This window comes from Chenopodium quinoa, unplaced genomic scaffold (assembly GCF_001683475.1).
Source record: "Chenopodium quinoa cultivar QQ74 unplaced genomic scaffold, ASM168347v1, whole genome shotgun sequence".
In the NCBI taxonomy this organism is placed as follows: Eukaryota; Viridiplantae; Streptophyta; class Magnoliopsida; order Caryophyllales; family Amaranthaceae; genus Chenopodium; species Chenopodium quinoa.
In genome coordinates, this window is record NW_018742552.1 from 38,262 (window position 1) to 60,702 (window position 22,441).

At 31.5% G+C, this 22,441-nt stretch overlaps 2 protein-coding genes across 2 annotated transcripts in view; one reads left to right on the plus strand and one right to left on the minus strand.

The window, feature by feature from the left end:
- The first annotated feature begins 2,543 nt into the window (after positions 1-2,543).
- Positions 2,544-17,746, plus strand: LOC110720255 (potassium channel SKOR-like). Its single transcript, XM_021899257.1, has 14 exons — positions 2,544-2,817; positions 3,017-3,293; positions 11,457-11,681; positions 11,786-11,849; positions 12,507-12,846; positions 13,068-13,363; positions 13,999-14,079; positions 14,839-14,937; positions 15,263-15,484; positions 15,654-15,845; positions 16,417-16,492; positions 16,571-16,865; positions 17,066-17,187; positions 17,313-17,746. Exons 2-14 carry the CDS (start codon positions 3,022-3,024, stop codon positions 17,552-17,554), a joined length of 2,526 nt encoding a protein of 841 aa, XP_021754949.1. The 5' UTR covers positions 2,544-2,817; positions 3,017-3,021; the 3' UTR covers positions 17,555-17,746.
- A 1,600-nt stretch (positions 17,747-19,346) lies between these two features.
- LOC110720256 (nephrocystin-3) overlaps positions 19,347-22,441 on the minus strand; it is a 28,414-nt gene continuing 25,319 nt past the window's right edge. The window contains exons 18-19 of the mRNA XM_021899258.1: positions 21,004-21,066; positions 19,347-19,776 (exon numbers count right to left, since the gene is read on the minus strand). Coding sequence (XP_021754950.1) covers positions 19,576-19,776; positions 21,004-21,066 — 264 coding nt within the window. The 3' untranslated portion in view covers positions 19,347-19,575. The remainder of the gene's footprint in view (positions 19,777-21,003; positions 21,067-22,441) is intronic.

Consider the following 22,441-nt stretch of genomic DNA (forward strand, 5'->3'; position numbering starts at 1 on the left):
TCCTGCAACGACGAGTCGACGACTACACCCTGCATCTGCATCTCACTGTAAGTTCTTTTTTTTTTTTAATTAAATCTAATTATATTTGAATTGGGTATTTTGTATTTCAATTGCTTATAATGATTGTTTGATGTTTGCATGTTTGTAAGTTCTGTTTTTTAGTTAATTTTTTTTCGAATTCATGATTTTTTTTGAGGTTTTTTTTTATTTATTTTAAGTAACTGTTTTTGAATTATTTTAGTTCATTTGTTTCGAATGCATGTTGAATTTTGGTATCCTGTAAGTTCTTTTTTTTTTTTAAATTAAATCTAATTATATTTGAATTGGGTATTTTGTATTTCAATTGCTTATTATGATTGTTTGATGTTTGCAAGTTCTGTTTTTTAGTTCATTTTTTTCGAATTCATGATTTTTTTTTGAGGTTTTTTTTTATTTATTTTAAGTAACTGTTTTTGAATTATTTTAGTTCATTTGTTTCGAATGCATGTTGAATTTTGGTATCCTGTAAGTTCTTTTTTTTTTTAAATTAAATCTAATTATATTTGAATTGGGTATTTTGTATTTCAATTGCTTATTATGATTGTTTGATGTTTGCAAGTTCTGTTTTTTAGTTCATTTTTTTCGAATTCATGATTTTTTTTGAGGTTTTTTTATTTATTTTAAGTAACTGTTTTTGAATTATTTTAGTTCATTTGTTTCGAATGCATGTTGAATTTTGGTATCCTGTAAGTTCTTTTTTTTTTTAAAATTAAATCTAATTATATTTGAATTGGGTATTTTGTATTTCAATTGCTTATTATGATTGTTTGATGTTTGCAAGTTCTGTTTTTTAGTTCATTTTTTTCGAATTCATGATTTTTTTTGAGGTTTTTTTATTTATTTTAAGTAACTGTTTTTTAATTATTTTAGTTCATTTGTTTCGAATGCATGTTGAATTTTGGTTTCTTTCGATTTGTGTGTTTAAAATCTGTTTATTCCGTGAATTTGCTGGGAGTAGATTGATAAATCAGAAAAGATTGATAAATCTGTTTAAAGTAGATTGATAAATCTGTTTAAAATCTGTTTCTTTCGAATTTAGTTCATATTGTAGAATTTGCTGCCTTGTTGGTGTATTGTATATTTGTATGTATTCTGTTTATTTTGTGAATTCAATTTGAATTGTAATTGAATTCTATCGTTTTATATGTTTAGGATCAACAAGAACCACGGATTCTTACTCTTGCAATGTAAGTTGTTCTCACATTTTTTTATAAAATGTTATGTGTTTATAATTGTTACTTAAAAATTACTTATATTGTGTATAATTATATTGAAGATTGTGTATAATTATATTGAAGATGGAGAGCTCTCAATCCAAAAGATCTGCTGCTTTTTCTTAAGAAATGTCACAGCCACTTTTTGAAAAGGATATGGAAGAATTGCAATCTACTTTGCCTCCAGATAAGAAGTTAAAAGCGGGGCGGGAATACATATGGAACAGAAAAAGTAAGAGGATATGGAAGAAAATTTGAAAGAGTTACAAGAAATGGAGAAAGGTAGTATTAATTTTATGTACTTGTAATTTTGTTAACCAAATTTATTATTTCATTGTTATCATTCATTAATATATTCTATAATGTTTTTTTATTTAGAGGTGCAACATAATGTATCTAACGATGGAGACGATGAAGTTGTTTTCGTTGACTCATTAGTGTGAATCACGCAATCAAAGGGAAAGCAACTCGCCAAAATTCAAGTTGTCTTTGGATAATTTATGTATTTCTAGTATTTGAGACTTAGAGACTTTATGTAATTTAATGAATTATTTGTTATATTTGAGACTTATAGATTTTATGTAGTTTTTGTCATTGATATTTTAAGATTTTATGTAAACAGGTCTATAATTAGGTCCAACAGGTTATTTATTTTCTTTAAAAAAAAACAAAAAAAAAAACACACAAAACAGGTCTGTTCAGGTCTGGACCTGACCCGGACCTGATTGCTCAGGTCTGGACCTGACCCGGACCTGCTGAATCAGGTCCGGTCCCCGGTCCTCAGAATTGGCTGATTCAGGTCCCGGTCCTAACAGGTCCGGTCCAGGTCCGGTCCGGTTTTGGACCGGTGTACAGCCCTACCTCTAGATTCTGAGGTATTATCAATTGAGCCAACACTTTGTTAGTCCTTACCTTAAAAAAAAAAAAAAGAAAAAAAAAAAATCCATTAAATTGTAAAAGTTAATTAGACGTTAAACTTTATCCAATCTCCTTACATACACCCGGCCCTATTCAACATTACACATAACATAAGATTTAAGAATAATGACTAGGAAATAACACATCTATTTGTTGATCAATCTAATGGTAGGGCTCACATTGATTTAGATAATCCTAGTTAATTAATTCAACTAGAAATTAAACTAAAACCACATACTATGGGCAAAGTGCTAATTATCATCAACCAACTAGTGGAAAGTGATAAACACAGCTACATATGTACATATTGCCAAATTGCGTTTTAATTTATAAACCCATTTATATTACCCAACTCTACATAAGCTCTCTCTTTCTTTCTTAACCTCCCTCTTCATTTCAAATCATTTCTACACTAAAACCCTCGAAATAAACCAAATCATCACTCAACTTTAAAATAGTGTACGATTACAATCCAGTTATACCATAACAACAACAATGTCAAATCCTTAATCGCAGAAGGTGGGGTCGATTACATAAACAAAAGATCAAGTTCGTTACACTTTTTCACCGTCAAAATTCGTTAGAATCCCCGTGATATATATTGTCTCTCTTTCCACGCTTTCGTTTCCGAAAAGTTACATCTAAGGTCAGATTATTCATCATTTCTTACTCTAAAGACATTCTATTTTTTCTTAAAAATTAATTCATTAATAGAATAGTCATACCAAGTTTTGTGTCAGTTTAATTATTTCTTGCTAGAAAGATATACTTGTTATTATGTTTTTTTTCTACGTTTAAGGCTTAAATTAGAAAGAATTTGACAAAATATTCGCGAATTAATATAGTTACGATGAAACCCAAACAAATAGCAAGGATAATGATGACTAGAGGTAGAGAAGAAAGAATGGAAGGATCAACGTCGTCTTCGTCGTCGAATCGAGAGGAGGATTTCATGGTGGAGCGGCCGCGAGAACGGCTGTACGCATCGGTAGGAAGCCGGTTCAACTTGCTAGTGACGGAGTTTAGCCACGAGTCGAGTCAAAGGCAGTTTACAAGAGAAGGGTTCTTTGTTGGTGTTAAGGATCTTTACCATGGTCTTGTTATTCATCCAGAGCACAACAGGTAGAGTATCACATTCTCCATTTTGTTTTCACTGTTTTTTGATTTATTTTTAGCATATTGTTATTCGATTTGTTTTTTATCCGTACGTTAAATAGGGAAGATAAAGAGATAGTGTAACTAATGATTGATTCATTTTCGTAAAAAAAAAAAATAAATAAAAAAAAAAAAATCAAATCAAATAGGGAAAATAAAGAGATAGTGTAACTAATGATTGATTCATTTTCGTCAAAAAAATAAAAATAAATAAAAAATCATGATTGATTTTTTAGATAAAATTGGTGTAACTACGGCCAGCCTCATATAATGTTTCTAATTTTAATTATTTGTTCATTTTTTTGATTTGCTATCGTAGTAATATGTTTTTTATTCAAAATTTGACTTAGGGTCCATTCTGAACTTAAACTATTTTACTGAATCGAAATTAATTTTACTGAACTGAAATTATTTTTGCTGAACTGAAATTAATTTTACTGAACTGAAATTATTTTTGCTGAACTTAAATTATTTTTACTGAACTGAAATTATTTTTGCTGAAATTAAATTATTTTTACTAAACTGAAATTATTTTTGTTGAACTTAAATTATTTTTTACTGATTTTCAGTTATATTTCTTTTTTAAGGTTACTGATTTTTACTGAACTGAACTTATTTTTGCTGAATTGAAATTATTTTTACTGAACTAAAATTATTTTTACTTAAAACTATTTTTGTAAGGTGAAGTGAACAGGGTCTTACTTTGTATTTGTGTAGTCTTCTCTGCGTTTATTTGATCACTAATATTTTGGACTATAGATAAATGAAAATTATAAAAAGTTGATATTTAAAATATTTACAATGAGGTGAATAAATAAATCAGAATATATAACAAATTTATTTTATAAATAAGCTACTTTATAAGCTACTTATAAATCATAATATATAACAAATTTATTTTATTTTAACCACATGAATAGTGAGTTAAAATTTCAGAAACCAAATGATTAGTTTTCTTTTTTTGTTTTTATTTTTTAATATTTTTTTTTATTGAGGGCGTGTTCGGCAACAGCTTTAGAGTAACTTTTTAATAGCGGTTTGACCAAGTCTAGTCACTACTTAATAAAAAATTTAAGTGTTTGGCAATATAGTGGCGGAGGTAACTTTTAGTGGTGGGTGTAGCTTTTATCAAAAGTTAATATTAGTAGCTTTTGAGCGTGTTCGACAAAATATAACTGTAGAGGTAGTTGTTAGTTGTGATAGTAGTTGTTAGATATGAAAATAAATAACTAAGTATGAGTGTTTGGTAAAGTAGATGTTGACTCGCTATTAGCGGTAAAAATTATGAAAACATAGAAGAAAAATTCCAACAACTACCTAATTTCACAAAAGCTAATAATATTAACTTTTCACAAAAGCTACTCAAACTAATATACTCTACTCCCACAATACATTGCCAAACACTCATATTTTTTTACTAAGTAATGGTTTGAATAAGTCAAACCACTAAAAACTACCTAAAAGCTATTCAAAAGCTAGTGTCGTATACGCTCTTTGAAAGTTAGAGGTAATTGTAGGGTTTTTTTCCCTATATATTTAAAGGTAACAAGTAGTCAACCGTTACTATACTAAACACTCAGACTTAATTATTTATGTTTATAGCTAACAGTTGTTGACAATTAAAAACAATTACTCCCGTAGCTAACAGCTACCTCTATAGCTACATTATGCCGAACATGGCCATGGTTGTGGAGGTAGCTGTTAGTTGTGGTAGTAGCTAATAACTGTGCAATTAATTTATAGCTGTTAACAAGCTGTTAGCTTTGAAGATAGATAATCAACTTATTATGAGTGTTCGGTAAGTAGCTATTGACTAGCTGATGTTGCATATAATATATTTACCCCCTAAAAGTATAGGAGGGAACCCCAGTTTATCTTCGTGATAAACAAAAATCGTTTAACTAGTGACATTTTCGTAAATAAATTAACAAAGCAACCCAATTAGGATAGCTTTTTTGTAAATAAATCAACATTTGTGGGACCCGCATTTAATAAAAGTTGTTAACTTATTTACAAAAATGCCACTCTATAACCACTTTTTTGTTTATTATGAAGATAAACTTGTATTTTCTCAAAGTATAGATTAAAAATATCAATAACTACTTAAAAGTTACCTCTACCACTCTACTTTACCAAACGCCGCTCATTAAATAGTGGTTTAACTTGGTCAAATCACTAAAAGTTATCCAAAAGCTACTCAAAAACTAATAGTTGGCGAGATATGGGAGGAGGGTTTTTTATTTTACTTTTATAATCTTTTTTCAATTTTTTTTTTTTAAAAACCGAATTAACTATGTAGACCAATTATACGTCGACACATATCACAAGTAACCTGTTTACTTGTTAAACAGACTTACAAGTTTTTTTTTGACCTGTTTAAAATTTAGACCCCAAAAACTTGTAATATTAAGGAATAACCAAAATGCTGTCTTATTTAAAAATTTTAACCGTTCAAATGTTATATTATTTATAATAATTTTTTAAATTATAATTCAAAGAAAAAGTATTCTTTATAAGAATATAATAATTATGAACACTATTCAAAGGTGGGATCAAATCAGTATTTAGTTGTAATTATAATGAAGTTTGTTGTGCAATTTTTTCCTACTATAATTATCCCGGGAAACGTGTGTGATACGCGCATCATAACTATTTATATTTGGGATGTTTTATTGGTTTGCCCTTATGTCAGAAATCTAGTTGTTGGCAGCATTAAAAAGGAAATGTGTAAATAAATATTTTTAAGAGTATAAATGTTCGCTCATTATTTTTAAGAGTTCAAGAAAAAGGTGATAATAATGAGGGCAAATTTATAAATAAACATTTTGAAAGGGTCAAACACTATTAAACAGAGTAATTTCAAACTTTTTAAATGGTACTCGTAGGAATATCGTTTTGAAATTACTAAGTGAGCGTAGTGTTCAACCAGCAAATAGAGTGCGGAAATTTATTTAGGTACCCCATTAAACAAGTGATTGAAAATTACACAGATAAATTTACTTGGGTTTTATGTGAATTAAAATTAGGGAAGTTCTTAAGCGATAATTGTGATAGATTTACAAATTTATAAAAGTACTCCTTCCGTCCTCTAATATAAACCCTGTTTTATGTGAATTAAAGTTAGGGAAGGTCTTAAGCGGTAACTGTGATAGATTTACAAATTTAAAAGTACTCCATCCGTCTTCTAATACAAAGCCTCATTTCCTTTTAAGGTAAACCAAAATACAATTCCTCTTTCTATTTAAAGTTGTATTTTTTTACATTATTACCCTCTTTTTGATGAGTTGTCATTTTCCCTTTACTTTTTTGCACTTTTAACATCAATGTCTAACACTTTCTCTCTCTATCTCTTTAATTATTCCCAACTACTTTTTCTTTCTCTCTATCTCTCTCTAACACCCCACATGTACCTATGTACTTTTAATCATTAGTTTTAAAGAATTTATAACTTTCTTAATTCCCGTGCAAAAATCAAAAAAAACTTTGTAATAGGGGATGGAGGGAGTATCAAATAAGCACATTTTTGTACCAAAATAAAATTTCATACTAACTAGAATTTAGGCTTTCCAATGGACTTTTTTTGATAATTTTTTTTTTGATACCAAAAATATTTGATTTTAGTACAAAAATGTGCTTATTTAGTAAGATGCGTTGCGACCAAACGGCCTCTAGATTGGAAGACCGACGATCGTTTGATTGTTTTCGTTTAAAGGTTGCTTCTCTTTGATTGTCTACGTTCCCCTTTATAGATTCCTTACATTTACAATCTGGTATCTAACAGTAGAGGTATCAAAAGTACACCCGACCCGACTCGATTCAAAATCAATCCGGAAAATATCCGATTTAGATTTGGACTCGCATGAACATGATAATTTAGCATGACTCAACTTTAAAAATTAACCCAACCCGCTCCAACCTCATCAGACCCGATCCGATCATCCGTATTAACACCTCTATCTAACAGGGCCAATGTTATTCCTTAATTTGGAATCTTAATGACATTTTTTAACGTAACATTTGATTTTGTCACAAAAATAAGTGATATCTATTTGAAATAAAACATAAAATAAGCCAACATGACTTTAATCAAACTTGATCTAAATCAGGAAATCCAGTAGTGAATCAACTTAGATCAGAACCAAATGTTCCTGACTCGCTCTCTTATATGTGTGACACAACTGAAGAAAAAACAAAAAGGTGTGACACAAGATGCACTCCTATACTCCGTTTATGACTACCGATAATCAAATAATTTAAATACAGAGACGACAGAGTAAAAGTTTACAAAGAAGTAGGTTAGTCCCGTGTAAAGCATAATTTAAATAACAATTTTTTTTGTTTATTTGTATGTGATACGTATTTAAGAAAAACATATTAAATCGTGTGATCTTATTAGATAATCGAGCTATAACAAAATATGTGATGTTAAGTACGAAGTATTATAATCATATATTATACTACATACTTCGTAATTTAAATAAAATTTAAACTTATTTCTAAGATGTTAGCATTAATTTACTGGTTTATCTTTCATTAAAAAAAATAAATAAATTGAAGAACTAATAAAGGAGGTTGTCCCCTTTAATATCCTATATTAGCATTGTTTGTTAATATATAGTGGCATTCTCATAAATAATAGTACTTCTGTCTCCCCCACTCCCATGGCTTCCCTTCCCATGGCCACTCAATTTTGTCTCTCCTCCCCTTCCATGGCCACTATTCCTTCTCTCTCCTCCCCTCTCATGGCCTTGTCAACCATTCGACCACCATCACGAGTCTCAACCGGCCAAATAAAAGACACTCTAGTAAGACATATATAAAGTGGACCCATACTAACCCCTTAGGGAAAGGGTGGTGCTCGCGGAGGTGTGATAGTGGTCTAGTGGTACTAACAATGGTGGAAGTGGTCGATTGGTGGTGGAAGTGGTCAATTGGTAGTGGTAGTGGTCGATTGGTGGTGGTAGTAGATGATTAAAGGTCGTATGATGGTCGGATGATGGTGTTAGTGGTGGTGCATGCGGCAGTAGAAGGTGGTTCAGTGGTGATAGAAGAGAGAGAGGGGGTATTTGCTTAAGAATTCACCAAAACACCCTTGATATTAACAAGTTATGTTAATATAGGATATAAATGTATAGAGTAGCTATAGGAGGAGATAAAAACATACAATTCGCTATAAATGTATAGTGTAGCTATAGGAGGAGATAAAAAGTTTCTAAAAAATAAAATTGTCCAGCCACCAATTTTTATATTACTTTTAATCCACGGAAAAATGTGTAGTTAGTCAATTCAATCATTAAATATTTTAGGAAATATGCAAAATGCGTGTGTTTTTAGGAGAAAATAGTACTCGTATTATGAAAAAAAAAATGCCAAATACATTTAGGGCCTGTTCTGTTTAGCTTAATTTCAATTCAGTTCAGTTCAGCTCGGTTCGGCTCAGCTCAGCTCCAATCAGTGTAGTGTAGTTCAGTTCAGTTCAATTCCTAATTTCCTTCTCTCATAAACAATTCATTTCAGCTCTATTAAGTTTAGTTTAGTTCAGCTCCAATCAGTTCAGTTCAGTTGAGTTGTTTTCAGTAAATCGGAACGGACCCTTAATCAAAGATAAAAATAGTATTAGACTAGTATACACACTTATCCAGAGTAAAAACAGTCAAATAATTAAAAACAGCTTTAACCTATAAAAAAAATTATGATGCTATCATTTTTATTTAAGTGTGAAAATTTTTAATGAGAGAATGACACATGTACAATTTAAGATTAGTGATAATGTCAAAGGTTGTTGTTTTAGTATTTACTTTCACAATATTACACACACTGAGATTTGATAACATAAGTAACTTTTATTTCACAAATTTTCATACTCCCTCCGTTTATTTAAGCGCTCCACTTTTTTAAAACGGCCTTTTTTTTAAGTGCCCCATTACTAAAAGTGAAAACCCCACTCACATAATATACTATTGCTCTCTCTTCCTTTTAACCCATCTACCATTTTATAATATTTTCTCCCTCTCACATTATTTCTAGTCGTCCCCATTCATATTTATCTCTCACATTTTCCAAATATATTATTTTGTTCTTTTGCCTATTACTATGTGGCCAAGGATATGGGACAATTAAAAAAATAGAGGGATCGGAGTATGTGGCTAGGCATACGGTGTGGTCGGGATTACTCGGTCAGGGGTTATTCAGTTAGAGTTTATTCTATCAGATTTTACTCGGTCAAGGGGGTTACTCAGTCGGTTAGGGTTTACTCGATCAGAGGTTACTCGACCAATCAAGGATTACTCGATGTAGGGTTATTCGATCGGTTAAGAGTTACCCGATCAGTATTTTGGTGTGTGTCAGCTTGTTGCAGGGTGTGGCTAGTCACACCAAAAAAGCGCTATATTTATTTATAAAGGGTAACTTTTATCTATATGGGATAAATTTTTATTATTTTAAAGTGACATAACTGTTAATAGATAATATTTATTGTATACCCATTTATATAAAAGTCTTTAAAAAGCTTTCTTCAACTTTTGTGTTTATTAGTCATCCACTATATCCATATTCAATGCAATGCTAAAACATTGGAAACTTACAAGCAAATTTTAAATCATAGTTAATTATAACACGTAATTAAATTACGTTATGCATGCGCTGGTGTGCACAACCACATATATGATATGGATGTCCATTGTCCATTGTCCATTGACAATTTTTAAAGTTACTTTTGTGGTATCGTACGTGTTAAATTTGAAATCAATCCATCTTAATCCAATCCTACCACAATATTTTCTTGTGACGTAAAAATCCAAGTTTAAACAATTTACTCGTAACAGTTATTACTTAGCATGTTTGATTTACATGGTAAATCACACTATCTACTATCCCTCTATGTTTTTTTTTTTTTTTATAATTTTTTTAATTAAATTTTTATTTTTTATTTTTTTTTGAAGTGTTACACTTATATTAATTGATAACTAGTGCGTGGCTCGGGTGATGCCCCGAATTGCTAGTTTGTACTTCTTTAATTTGATAATTTATGTTTGACTGTTTGTATAGCTAGTGTGTAATCCGGGCGTTGCCTCGGATATTACGGTTTTTTTTGTTACCTCATATGTATTTATTTTCTAATCTTGTGAAGAATAAATAACTTAAATAACCTCTAATTTACTTAATAAATGAAAGAAATATATAATATTTATTATGTGAAAGTTAAAATCTAATAAAGGTTGATTGAGATGGTAAGTGTACGACCTTTATGTGTTGGAGGTTATGGCTTCGAATCTAGCTCAAACCATAATTTATTTATCTTGTTAAATGAAGTTGCAAGCTTACCTGGTGTATGCATGTACTTTGGATAAATAACGTGGCATTGTGATGTGGTGCATATACGTTGAAGAGTGCCACGTGGCACAATTTCTTTAAAAGGAACACCTTTTAATAACTAAATCAAATTTTTATTTTTATATTTGGCAAAACTTTTACTGTATTTATTAAGGTGATAAAACACAGCAAATAATGATTTCTAGAGGTAAGAAAAAAAAATTAAAAAAAGAGTTAATATACGACTAATTGTTACTTTTCAAACCAATGCAATAATAGAAACATTGCTAGAATAATTAACCCGAATAATGTTTATGGATTGTATGAAATGCTCATAAAAATGGTTATAGGAGTTGAAACTCTTGTTAAACTACTATAATTTGCCTATCTTTTTAGAATTTTTTTTTTACCAAATGCTATGTATGTAGATGTCAGCTAGCTACCCTAATGATGTAGTTTTTAGGGTGGATACTCAAGACAAAAGATGGATTTCCGTCTACATTAATTGGTACATAAATTTTGTACAACAAAGTAGGGTAAGCAACTTTTGTGGAAACTAGTTCTAAAACTTTCATGTGAGGAAATCATGAAACCTTTAAGATGTTAATTTGAATTGGATTCATATTATATGTAGTTTAGAGTTGCATGTTACACGTTCAACATAATTTTGTTAGAATTTTTTACATAATTTTGTAAGTTAAATTTTGATTTGATTTTATTTTGTTATGATAAAACCAAGCACAAAAATTGTTTTGGGGTGCCCATATATATACATTACACAGTACTGACTGTAGTGTCATACAATGGTGGCTAATGCAGGTGGTATAAGGCATGGGATAACATCATACTATTATGGGCAATCTATTCTTCATTCTTTACGCCGATGGAGTTTGGGTTCTTCAGGGGACTTCCAGAGAACTTGTTCGTCTTAGACATTGTTGGTCAAGTCGCTTTCCTTATGGACATCGTGCTTCAATTCTTTGTCGGATACAGAGATAAACAAACTTACCGTATGGTCTACCAACGTCCTGCTATCGCCTTCAGGTCCCTTTTTTCTTGTCTTGAAATTTTGAGCCAAAAAAAAAAAAATAAAAAAAAATGAAAGTTGTTGCTCATTGATTTATATCATTCTCTTTTCTTATTCATAGGTACTTGAAATCAACTTTTGTTTTGGATTTGCTGGCTTGTTTGCCATGGGATCTTATTTATAAGGTATTTTATTTAGGTTCAATTATCAATCTCAACAAAAAACATTTATGTTCTTATGTAATCATGTCTTTTTTCTACATGTCTTTCTTTCTAGTGGCATGTTTGTGTTTATTTGGATTTCAATTATAATCACTATGAGCAAGGTCATTTGATAGAGTCCTTGGGCTTTCGAATCATAGCTCAAGCACACGAGTCACCATACAAACTTGATCTCCTTAAGAATTTCATCTGCTGTAAAGTTTTTTATGCTACATAGTCTCATTTCAGCTTGGAATTAAAAATTCAACAAGTAATGAACATGATCTTCTATGTAAACCTTTCTGAACAATTTGCATTTAATCCGTTTATGCTATCCGCTCACTTATCTTGTAAGCATATATGAGCAGTAAAATTTGTAGGGTAGCTTCAAATATGTATCCAGATATCTGAAATCTGAAATTTTTGTCTCAATTCAGGTATATAATCAAGTCAAAGTTCTGTTTATACAATGTAAACTTTGAAACTATAATTTAAGCTATTTTCTTATTATAATTATGCTGTTAAAATTAAGAATTTGTACTGGTATACTGCAACAATTCCCCATATCTTGGGTTGTTTTAGCTTACAAATTGTGGAAGAATCCAGAATTTTGATAGTTCTGAAAACAATTTTTTTTTGCAGGCTTCTCATAGGAAAGAAGCTGTGAGATACATGCTATGGATCAGGTTGTGTCGAGTACGTAAGATACATTTTTTCCTCCAGAAATTGGAGAAGGATATAAGGATCAACTACCTTTTTACTAGGATTGTAAAACTTCTTACAGTTGAACTCTACTGCACACATACAGCAGCTTGCATATTTTATTATTTAGCCACAACGATTCCTGAACGTGAAGAAGGTTACACATGGATTGGCAGTTTAACGTTGGGAGACTATAGTTATTCCCATTTCAGGGAGATTGATCTTTGGAGGAGGTATACGACATCTCTATATTTTGCCATCGTTACCATGGCTACTGTTGGTGAGCTACTCCTTTGATGTCTCAAGTGTATAGAACAAAGTCGATTTAAATCTCAGCTTATAATGTCCTCAAAAAAAAAAAAAAATGTTGTATTTCTTCAGTTGAATTTGCTTGTCCTGCAATCGATTTCTTCATATAGTCATTGGCTTCACTGAACAAACGATGATCCTTTTAACGGTGCAGATGATTTATTATGTTTTGGTATTCCTGTTATCTTGCAGGTTACGGGGACATTCATGCTGTTAATATGAGGGAAATGATATTCATTATGATTTATGTGTCTTTTGATATGATTTTGGGTGCTTATCTGATCGGTAATATGACAGCACTGATAGTTAAAGGCTCGAAAACAGAACGATTCAGGGATAAAATGACAGAAGTGATGAAATATATGAACAGAAATAGGCTTAGCAGGGACCTCCGCAATCAGATCAAAGGTCATTTGCGTTTACAATATGAAAGTAGCTATACTGAGGCTTCTGTTCTGCAGGACATTCCCATATCACTTCGAGCTAAGGTAATGTACAAGAAGAAAAGCATTATTTGTAAGTTTAATTTAATGTCTCTCATGTCATGTCCTGAAGGACTACTCTCTGTCACAATTGTGTTTGTGCAACGATCCTTATTGCAGACTTTACCTTCAATATGCTTTCCACCCCTTCGAGAAATTAAATTTATAGGCTGTAATTTGACCTTTAGTAATGCAACTGCTGTATAAGTTCGTTCAATATTATATTGTTCATGCATTGTTGTAAACCACAACATTCCCGCTACCCTCATTATAAACTATTCTCCAACAATTTGATCTAATCAAAAGGGATCCAACTCTTCAAAATTAATGTGCTAGTAAAAAAACAGAACTGAAATTCAATCATAGTTCAATTAAAAGTTTTCACAAGAAAAAAAAGGAGCACTCTAGTATTTTAATTCGCTGTAGGATTATCATTTTGGATACTCAATATGCACTCTTGTTTTCCATTTTTTTTTTAATCATTTGTGTTTCCTTGTAAATTTGAAGGGCCAATTATGTGCACTTGATTTTATTTGTTTAAATTGTGGAATTCAATACCTCTAGTTCTTGCTGTTAACTATGTTTAATGTTTTACTCAGTGTCTATTATTGAAAAGTAAACTAATGATGTTGTTTGTGCAGATATCCCAATCATTATACATGCCATACATTGAAAAAGTTCCTCTTTTTAAAGGATGTTCACCCGAGTTCATCAATCAGATTGTAAGTTCCGATCCTCTTTTTTTATGCATTCTTGAGAGCTAGTAATGCATAAACTATCCATGGTTATAATTAGCACTTACAAGTCTACCTTTTCATTTCCTAATTTCTTGTTTAATTTGCTGAATTTATGTATAAGAGAACCTATATCATGCTATCTTATTAGTAAAAAGTATGTAGGACCTAGATATGAATCATATATATGTTCTGTACAACATATTGATGGGACATGTAGCAAACACAGTTGCGTTTTGCTGATACATGTTGAACATGGGATTTCATCAATTCTAAAAAAAATCATTAGCGCAAAATTCACTCTCGAATGTTATATCAACTCATATAATCCATTCATTTAACTTCATTCTTTTTCCTATACATTATGAAATCAGCCTGAAGTTTTGGTGCTCCTAATGATCTATCGTAAAGAGCTTCAGAACCATGGATATACCTATATATTTCAGGATGCTTCTTATAGTTTACCAAGGAGATTATTGGATTGGAGAATAGGTTGGGTCTTAAGATACTTCATCTGTTTATGCATTTTGAAAAAGTATAATATATTGGAGTTTGCACTTTGGTGATGATATTGTATGCACAATGATAAATAATTCATGAATGCTTCTTCATGCAGATCTTTAGTAAAGCAGAACAAAGTTGTTTCTGTAGATCTTTTAGCATGTTTCAGAGTTCCGTGTTATGGTGTTATATCTCTGCTCATTGATATTTGAATTTTATCAATAATCATTGCACGTGATTTTGTAGGCAATTAGAGTCCACGAAGAATTTTTCCTTCCCGGTGAAGTGATTTTAGAGCAAGGGAATGTAGTAGATCAACTTTATTTCATCTGTCATGGATTGCTGGTATGCGTACATTGTTACTGCATTTTCTTATCCACTACATTTATGTTTGTAATTTTCTTATCCTCATGTCATTATCGAGCATTAAACTACATACTTCGTGTATGATTTTTAAAGTTTGTAATTTCAATAAACCATCTAATGCAAAACTATAGCTATAATTCATAGTGTGCTATGAATAATTAGCTTCACATGTGGGTTTGATTTCTTGAAAATGGCATTAAATTTACACATTATTTCATCTCTGATTCTTTATAGAGTGGAGTATTAGAATTTGGATACAGATTGTAGGATTTAAGCAATATTTCGGCTGCTGATTTTTCTACAGGAGGAGGTAGGCATTGGGCAAGACGGATCAGAACAGATAATTTCTCGTCTTGAACCAAATAACACTTTTGGACAAATCTCCATTTTTTGCAATGTTCCTCAGCCTAGTATTATCCGAGTTATTGATCTGTGTCGGCTTCTGCGGATTGACAAAGAGTCATTAAGCAATATTATTGACATATATTTTTATGATGGGAAGAAAATCTTTGACAATCTGCTTGAGGTAACGAGGGAATTCAATCATTCTGAAATGCATTCTCATTTTTATACTGTAATAAGATCAGCTTTGCATATACTTTTATCGGTTATGCTCATGAAACTCAATTGATTTAAACTTATCTTGGTACAAAAGTGCACCAGTAATATGTCTACCATTACTATTTGATATGCAGGGTAATAATAATGGAAAATACAACTTAAAGCAAGTTGAATCTGATATTGCATCTCACATAGCAAAGCAAGAATCAGAACTAGCTCTCAAAGTAAATAATGCTGCACACCATGGAGATCTTTATCAGCTAAAGAGTTTGCTTAATGCCGGAGCTGATCTAAAGAAGACAGATTACAATGGAAGGACTCCGCTGGTATGATACTTGATTACTTATACTTCGTAATAGAACTGTGCTACCCTGTAGTTTTCAGGTACACTTACGCGCACCTATCATGTACAAGTAGTTAGTAAACTAAAAGTTTAGCAATTATTGACACATATCTAAGATAATATCTTACACTAAAAGTAAAATGAAAAACAAAGCACACCCTCTCAAAGTCTCAAGCGGTCCACTATCCATGCATGCACATTGTATTATGTCCAAGTGATATGGTAATTGTATATAGGAAGCATGTAATATATAGTTGATGTATTAGGAAAAGTCTATGCTCTATTCCCATTTATGATCACTTGGTTTTGGAAAAATAAGCTCAGATTACAAATGAAATAAGTTTTGATAAGGTCTAATAAGTGCACGTAAGGTTAGGTAAGTTCAGATACGTGATGAAGATGAATAGAACACACCCTAGTGAGAGGTCGACTCTGTTGAATTTATATGTAGAATGCTTGATTCTTTATAACCGATATTGATTTTGTAACAGAGTATAAATATGTAATATTTCTTGTACATAATCAAATAACTTTGAAACTTCTTCTGGCCACAGCATATAGCTGCATCAGGAGGATGCGAAGACATTGTTCTCTTCCTTATTGAAGAAGGAGCCGATGTGAACAGGACAGGTGCTTTATCTACATGACTAACTTGATTTGTTTTCTTTCTTGGGCAACATATTTTCTAATGCAGTACTTTCCCCACAGATAATTTTGGTAATACACCACTGTTAGAAGCCGTCAAAAATGGACATGACAAAGTTGCTGCATTGTTATACAAGGAAAAGGCCAGAATCGATGTCAAAGATGTTGGTTCTTTTCTTTGCACTGTAGTTCTAAGTGGGGATGTGGAATTTCTGAAAAGAATTTTGACTAATGGAATGGATCCAAATTCTAAAGATTATGATCATAGAACTCCACTACATGTTGCTTGTTCTCAAGGGTTGTATTTGATGGCGAAACTGTTGGTAGAGGCTGGAGCTTATGTTACATTGAAAGACAGGTAACGGCACACACATACATTGTTGGCTAATGACAAGCATAGTATGTAATCCTAAATCTATTTATGGCCATTTATGTTAACACTAGTTCGATATCTGATCTTAAACCTAAACTGATTAGGACATCAGGATTGGCATATGATCATGCAATAATCTCTTAAGGTAATCTTAACTCATACATCAAAATTGTGAATTTTTACAGATGGGGTAACACACCATTAGATGAAGCATGGATGTGTGGAAATAAGAACTTGATAAAGCTATTGGAAGCTGCGAAAGCTGCTCAACTGGCTCAATCTTCTGATCACATTGAAGAAATGCTTGGTAATAATCAAACATTTGAACATTGTTTCAATATAAAACCACTTTTTTCTGAATTATATCAGTTTTGTTTGTGAATTAATTTGTAGAACTACACATTGTTGATTTTTTTTTTTCTTTTCTTGCAGATAAAAAGCTTCATAAGAAATGCACAGTCTTCCCATTCCACCCATGGGGAACAAAAGAAAACCGAAAACCAGGGATTGTTTTATGGCTTCCGCGTACAATAGATGAGTTGATTAGGTTGGCATCAGAAAAGTTAAACTTTCTTACAGGATCATGTATATTATCAGAAGATGGTGGTAAAATACTTGATGTAGATATGATTGAAAATGGTCAAAAGTTGTATCTTATAAGTGAAACAGAATAGGCTATGTTTGACTCCTTCCTCCCTTCTTCTTCATGTATAATTAGTAGTTCTATGCTATTACTGATTTGTATGTAAAATGTTTGTAGAAAATAGTTGTTCGACGCCTTTTTATTCTTCTATAGATTATGTTTTACACATCCTTGATTAGTAACTGAGGTTGGAATAAGACGACTGAATTGCTTTGTGAGCTAATGATTAGAGTGGAAATGCATTGATGTACTTGTAGAAGATAAATTGATCCAACATTGTAGATAGACTACGATGTTTAAGAGTTAGTAATTCAAGGGTTGTAACTGTTGCAACCGATTCTTATTGTACACGAACAATGTGTTACAATTTCTAAAGTTAATATTGTGAAGTAGCCGAACTAACAACCAATCATTAAGCTTAGAGCTTGCGTTTCCTATGCAATGAAATACATATGATTTCATCTTTCAATTTATCTCTAGCTTAGACCAAGTAAAAAGCACGTAAGAACACAATTCAAAGACGCTCAACTTGAAGTATATTTTGGACTCAAACTTCTGACCGAGTTTACTATTTTTACAATTTTTTTTTTTTTTTTGAATAGCAAAAATATTTCACTAATTAAAAGTCATACGACATCTACAATACAGATTCGATGTTAACAAATACATAAGATATTGAATCAAATAAAATTTTCCTTCATACAAACTACGATCGTCGAGTAGATCTTGCATTGTGGAACGTCTCTCGCTTATATCGCTAGAAAATACAGCCTTGTTGGAAAGACAATCTAACGATCCTTTGTAGCCGTGAGGATGTTTTCCTTTTGATTCTTTTGTATATAATACGAAGTAGTAAAATCAGAAATCTAAGTGTTTGTTTGACATTGTTTTTTGTTTTCAGTTTTGTGTTTTATTTAAAACAAAAAACCAAAATCAAAAAGCAAAAGAAAGGTGTCTCCACATTTCTGTTGTCAGTTTTCAAAATTGTCATGATTTTAATAAGTTTGACTAACACTTTATTTATTATATAACACATATCATATGGCTTTGAAGAACAAAAATCCAAAAAATAGAATATTACAATGATGCCAAACGAATCCTTGAAAAAAGTTAAAATTTTCAAACAAAATAACAAGCAAAAACATAATTAAAGACATTTTATCTCAACACTCGAAAAAGGAGCCAGACTTTTACTGAACTAAACACGTAGCATATAAGCATCACCTCTCCCTCTAAATTACTTTTTGATAATATTGAAATATTTTTTTTTAATTATTTTTATGTTTTTAGAATACTTTACATTTAGTTTCAAAGCATTTCATAGATTGTCGAGATTTACCTAATACAAAATATTCTCTCCGTTTCATAATGTTTAGCCCATATGAAATTAATCACATAAAATAAGAAAAGAAGAATATTTGAAATCTAACATTAAAGTACAAAATAATTCATAATTAGTTTACCTTATTTACGTTTTTTGATTTTTAAGGGAAAACATAAGTCATGATGAATAATTCAAAGTTTAGATTTCCTTACTTAGAGCCATGTCATCAATCCACAACCAATTAATTCCAAAAAAATTAAGTTAAAAATGAAACATATTCAATATGGGTAGACCTTTTAAAACGCCCAAAATAGTATATGGAACTAATATTATGAAACGGAGCGAGTAATATTTTTTATCAAAAAAATTAAATACTTTTTAATGTCTATGATTGTACCATATATTATATCATCCTTGAATGGTCCATCAACGAATTAAAAGTGGTATTCTCATTGGGCAATTTTTAGCGTTTTTGAGTTTAAAGTAAAACAATTTAAGATTTTGAATTGAGGTCTTTTTAACAACTAATTCTCACCAAGGAACCTCCATAGTTCATACAAAGCGAATTGAACTTTTGGGAGTAGAATGTATATTTTAAATTAGGATACCGGTTTAGCTTAATATTTATACACCCCTTCCAACCAAGAAGAAATGAACAATTTATTCATCTATTTGATACAGAGATAAATTTAAACTTTTACATTTCAACAAGTACGATTTCTGTAAACTTAAAGCTTGTGTTTGTTGTTGTGCAATGAAATTTCTTCTTCAATACACATGATTTCATCTTTCAGTTTTTGTACCTCAGCTTTACGGGAATGCTCTGTATCGCTAGGAGTATCAATGATCAAGCTCAATAGATTCTTCAAGCAAGAAGCATACTCTTCCTTCACTGCAATGGGTGTAGAGGTTGAAGCTACAGCTCCATACTACAGAGTAATGAAAGATTAATAAGTCGATTTCAGATATCACATGATTAATAAGAATCTGATGCAAAAACTGAACTAGGTATAGCATGTTTGTTGATAATAAATAAGTGCTACCAAATTTACTTTGTCATCCCCTCTGCAAGACAAACAACTCACTTAAATTGATAAGAGCAATTTATGTGATGGGAAAAAGTTATATATATTCACAAAATACACACAATAAATCAAATTTTAAATAGCTTCGTTATTGGCAAGACAGACATTAGAGTGACGATGAAATCACCAGATCAATATAAATTGGAAGGTCTGACATATCAGTCTACAAAATATGGTTCCAGACTTCCAGGAACAAAGTAACCTTAGCATTGAAGATTAAAAATTGGATGGCACCGAAAGCCAGAGATGAACTTCCAAAGAAGCAAATGAAATATATGAGAAAGGGATTGGCAAATCATAAAAATTACCTTCATCCATCTAATATGTAAATGCTATGATTGCAAGGGGACAATTATTAATCGCAAGAACACCAAATTTGTCACTAAGACTTGCAAAGATGAACTGATACAAGGAGTTGACAAATTAATAATCGGCCACTTGGATGGAAAGGGCCTCTAATCAGAATTTCTTTACATGATAGTATTTCAATTCATATTTCCCCCAAGAACTACTATTCCTCGTGTGATTCATCTTAAAATTTATTTTCTCCATGTAGAGAAAGATTTTAACCTTTCTTGGAAATTCAATACTTCATTTCTTTTAATTGTTACACCATTTGCCTTGTTTGAAAATTGCTTTCTTGCATACGTAGCATATCAATTGCACCTTACCTATTTTACAGATCCTTTTCACACATCAATCCAAGTATGCCCTTACTTACATTTCCTAAATGCCTTTACCCACTAATTTCACCCACTTCGGTGGGTAAATTAAAACTATATGGATTTTACGGTCCCTCCACTACCTTTCAACCACTCTCCTAAATATTGTGCACTCCCCCGGCCCCATGATGCAATAATCAACCAAATTTTAAAAAAGAAATGATAATACTAAAAATAAATAAAAAATAAAAAAAAATAAAAAAAAAACAACAACAACAGAACCGACTACCAAGAAATGTGAAGATATGAAGCTTACACGAACACTAACCAGATAGTAGAATATTTAGAGCCTATTCCCTAACGGAGAATAAACACACCTATCTGTTGCAAGTTATGAGCAAAAATGTACCTGTTTAAAAGCACGTATGCAATGGCGAAGCGGCTTTTCAGCCTCCAAGAAAGGCAAAGCTTCCTGTTCCAAGATCAAATTAGATACTTAGCTTTACCACATAGCCAATCATGTTTAGTACATCCAGAAACTGGTTTATAAATTCCAGACTCCAATAGTTATTATCCAAGAAACGACATGGTCAAGGTTGTATGCAACATAACCAGAAACCCAATGTGGCTTCTATCTGGGGGAAATTTGCATAGAATTTGAGACAGAGAAGACTCAAAAATCATGTGGCTCCTCAGCTCACAGAAGAATCAAATATATCTGTTTTATGCCTTTGGGAATTTATAAGCTAAATATGCTACCTAGCAAACGAAGACTTATCCCACATAGGTGTATCATTATTCAATCATGGATCATCTTCAGCAATCTAGCACTGAGTCAACAAGCTCCATGATAATTTTAAACCGGTCTTCATAAACAGGATAAAACAGTACTAAACTCCAAAAGAGGCATAAATGAATCAAGGTTTTATTTTGTGTCTAGGAAATCCATCCAACCTCAAATTTGCATGAGGCTCAGGGTTTTGGCCAAGTAGTCATATGCCAAAACCATACCTTCAAATTGTACTAACTTAAATCACTCATCAATTTACAGACTGCTTGCTAAGGATTGAAGGGAACCAAAGATAGAATCTAAAATAGAAATTTCTGATTTCTAAATGAGATCATCATAATAATAATGGAAATTCTCCACAGCCACAGGAAAACATTTCAAAAATCCTATCAAATTCAAAATCAACTTTCAAATAAACAGCATGGGATCCTATATGTGTAAGCCAAAGGTTCACAGTTGTTAAATAAAAAGTTAGAATATCCAAATATACATAAGATTACCACCTGAGAAAACAGAAAAGGACCTAAAGCATATTTAGGCAGCTCAACACATAATAGGTGATTTAAGAGTACGACGCAACCATCACTTTCAGGTGCATTGTCATAAACTTCATGTTTATGGAATAGTGAGAATACTTCATTTCATATTTTCTCCTATATTGGATCATGGATGTACAATTAATATCTTCATAATTGATCCTTCGGCGTCCATAGGCTACTTACGTAAGATAACAGAGGAATAAGGACATGATGCTAGTTAGAATGACAAGCCAACCTATTCTATAGATTACTTGATCAGAGTACATCTAACCCCCATACGTACTACTCAGACTCATATGAGAGAATTACCCCCACCCCCCATCTTAGGTGATTCCCCTTCTTCTTACCTTTTAAAAAAAATATATATTCTACTCACCAAGATTCCAAGAGAGATTAAATTAAAAGTCTGCATACAGCTTACAGCATTATGGTGGTCTAGGCGACGATTAGGAATCATACAAGTGTGATGTGAAAATTACAATGAGGAAAAAAATCTATAGATAAACTTTATCTCCAAA

Coding starts and splice junctions, on each gene's coding strand:
- LOC110720255 (XM_021899257.1), top strand. CDS start 3,022: ATGAAACCCAAACAAATAGCAAGGATAATGATGACTAGAGGTAGAGAA. Junction 3,294..11,456: donor ATTCATCCAGAGCACAACAG/GTAGAGTATCAC, acceptor TGGCTAATGCAG/GTGGTATAAGGCATGGGATA. Junction 14,080..14,838: donor CCGAGTTCATCAATCAGATT/GTAAGTTCCGAT, acceptor GTGATTTTGTAG/GCAATTAGAGTCCACGAAGA.